The sequence below is a fragment of the Condylura cristata genome, unplaced genomic scaffold (assembly GCF_000260355.1).
Source record: "Condylura cristata isolate star-nosed mole 26May11 unplaced genomic scaffold, ConCri1.0 scaffold00003, whole genome shotgun sequence".
Classification (NCBI taxonomy): domain Eukaryota; kingdom Metazoa; phylum Chordata; class Mammalia; order Eulipotyphla; family Talpidae; genus Condylura; species Condylura cristata.
The window spans coordinates 69,733,455-69,734,815 of record NW_004567104.1 but is presented as its reverse complement, the minus strand read 5'-3'; the positions used below and the strand labels follow the sequence as shown (position 1 = coordinate 69,734,815).

Here is a 1,361-nt window from a genome sequence, read left to right as displayed (position 1 = left end):
ACAAACATGCTTCCTGCTAATATTTTCACAAGAACGTTTTTATGATATACAACCATGTATTTGTAATACAAATCAATTACGAAGGGAGTGAGCATAAGGCCGGTGACCATCCATGTCTACCTGCGGAGATGTGAGATGGGAAAGACAAGGAATTTCAAGACACAAATGTGGGGCTGCCCTGAGGATCCCACTGTTCTGTATCACGACTTCAAAATGTTTAACTCATGACCCTTAGTGGGGGTCACTTGATATTCTTTATCCTTTTCTCCCTTGATATACGATATGATCATATTTTCCTAAATAAGAAAAAACAACTTTGCAAAAGAATTATGATCTCTGGAAACATAGATTGGTAACAGGTTGACTTTTATTAGTTTACTTAAAATATTCTTTCTCTCAAACTAGATCTGACAAGCATTAAACACATTATAGTTGTTTGTCCGGTGGACGACCGAGAAGTCATCGGTTTTACTCACTATCCCTTTCAAATCGAAAATCTTTTGGCCAGCGCGGGGCCGCGCTGACCTCTTCTCTCACACTGAATCATGCGTTAGGACGAGCCCTGTCTCTTCTGATACTGTATTCGCAGCTTCTCTAGTTGTTCCACGCACTGGGACTGAGCCAACTTCAAGGTCCGATTCTCCTCGGTCAGGGCCTCGAACTCCCGAGCCAGCTGAGCAGCGTCTGTCTTCTCTCTTTCCGCCTGATCCAGCTTGGCAATGAGCTCCTTTCTGAGGGTTGGGGGTGGGGGGCAGAGAACACAAAACTGAATGCGAGCGAACGGGAACTACAGACACCACAGTCCGAAAGGCTCAGCCCTTCTTCCTCACTCTGCCCATCGCGAGTTGCCTCAGCAATTCCTTCTCTTTCTCCAGCTTGGCGAGTTTCAGATCCTTTGTTTCTTAGCACCTCTACAAGAAGACACATCCAAAACGCAAAACATGCCCAAAACTGCTCGATTAGACCTCTGAGAGTCCCAAAAAAAGAGAAAGACACTCAAGAGTACAAAAAAATTAGAAATGCTACAACTAATTTAGTGGGAAAATTCAAGAAAATTTGGTTATTTATTTTTTTTATAATTTAAGATTCTGTTTCACTAAATAAGTCATAAAGAGAAAGACCAGTACCCGCTGCATGTCACCTGTGTGACAAACAGAAACAAAGCAGACAAGTGAAGAACAAAGCTCAGATTAGACAGAATGGTGGTTACCAAAGGGGAAGACGATGGAAAGGAGATAAAAGGGATAAAGCAGGCCCTCCCTGGTGGCACAGCGGGTTAAAGCGCAGCACTAAGAAGCTAAAGCCACTTCCGCATGAGTTCGATGCCCGCCTGCCCCAGAGGTGACCACATGGCGTGGCAG

At 44.2% G+C, this 1,361-nt stretch overlaps 1 protein-coding gene across 1 annotated transcript in view; it reads right to left on the bottom strand.

The window, feature by feature from the left end:
- Positions 1-550: 550 nt before the first annotated feature.
- Positions 551-1,361, bottom strand: part of MAP3K7CL (MAP3K7 C-terminal like) — a 37,950-nt gene continuing 37,139 nt past the window's right edge. The window contains exon 5 of the mRNA XM_004675329.1: positions 551-731. Coding sequence (XP_004675386.1) covers positions 551-731 — 181 coding nt within the window. The remainder of the gene's footprint in view (positions 732-1,361) is intronic.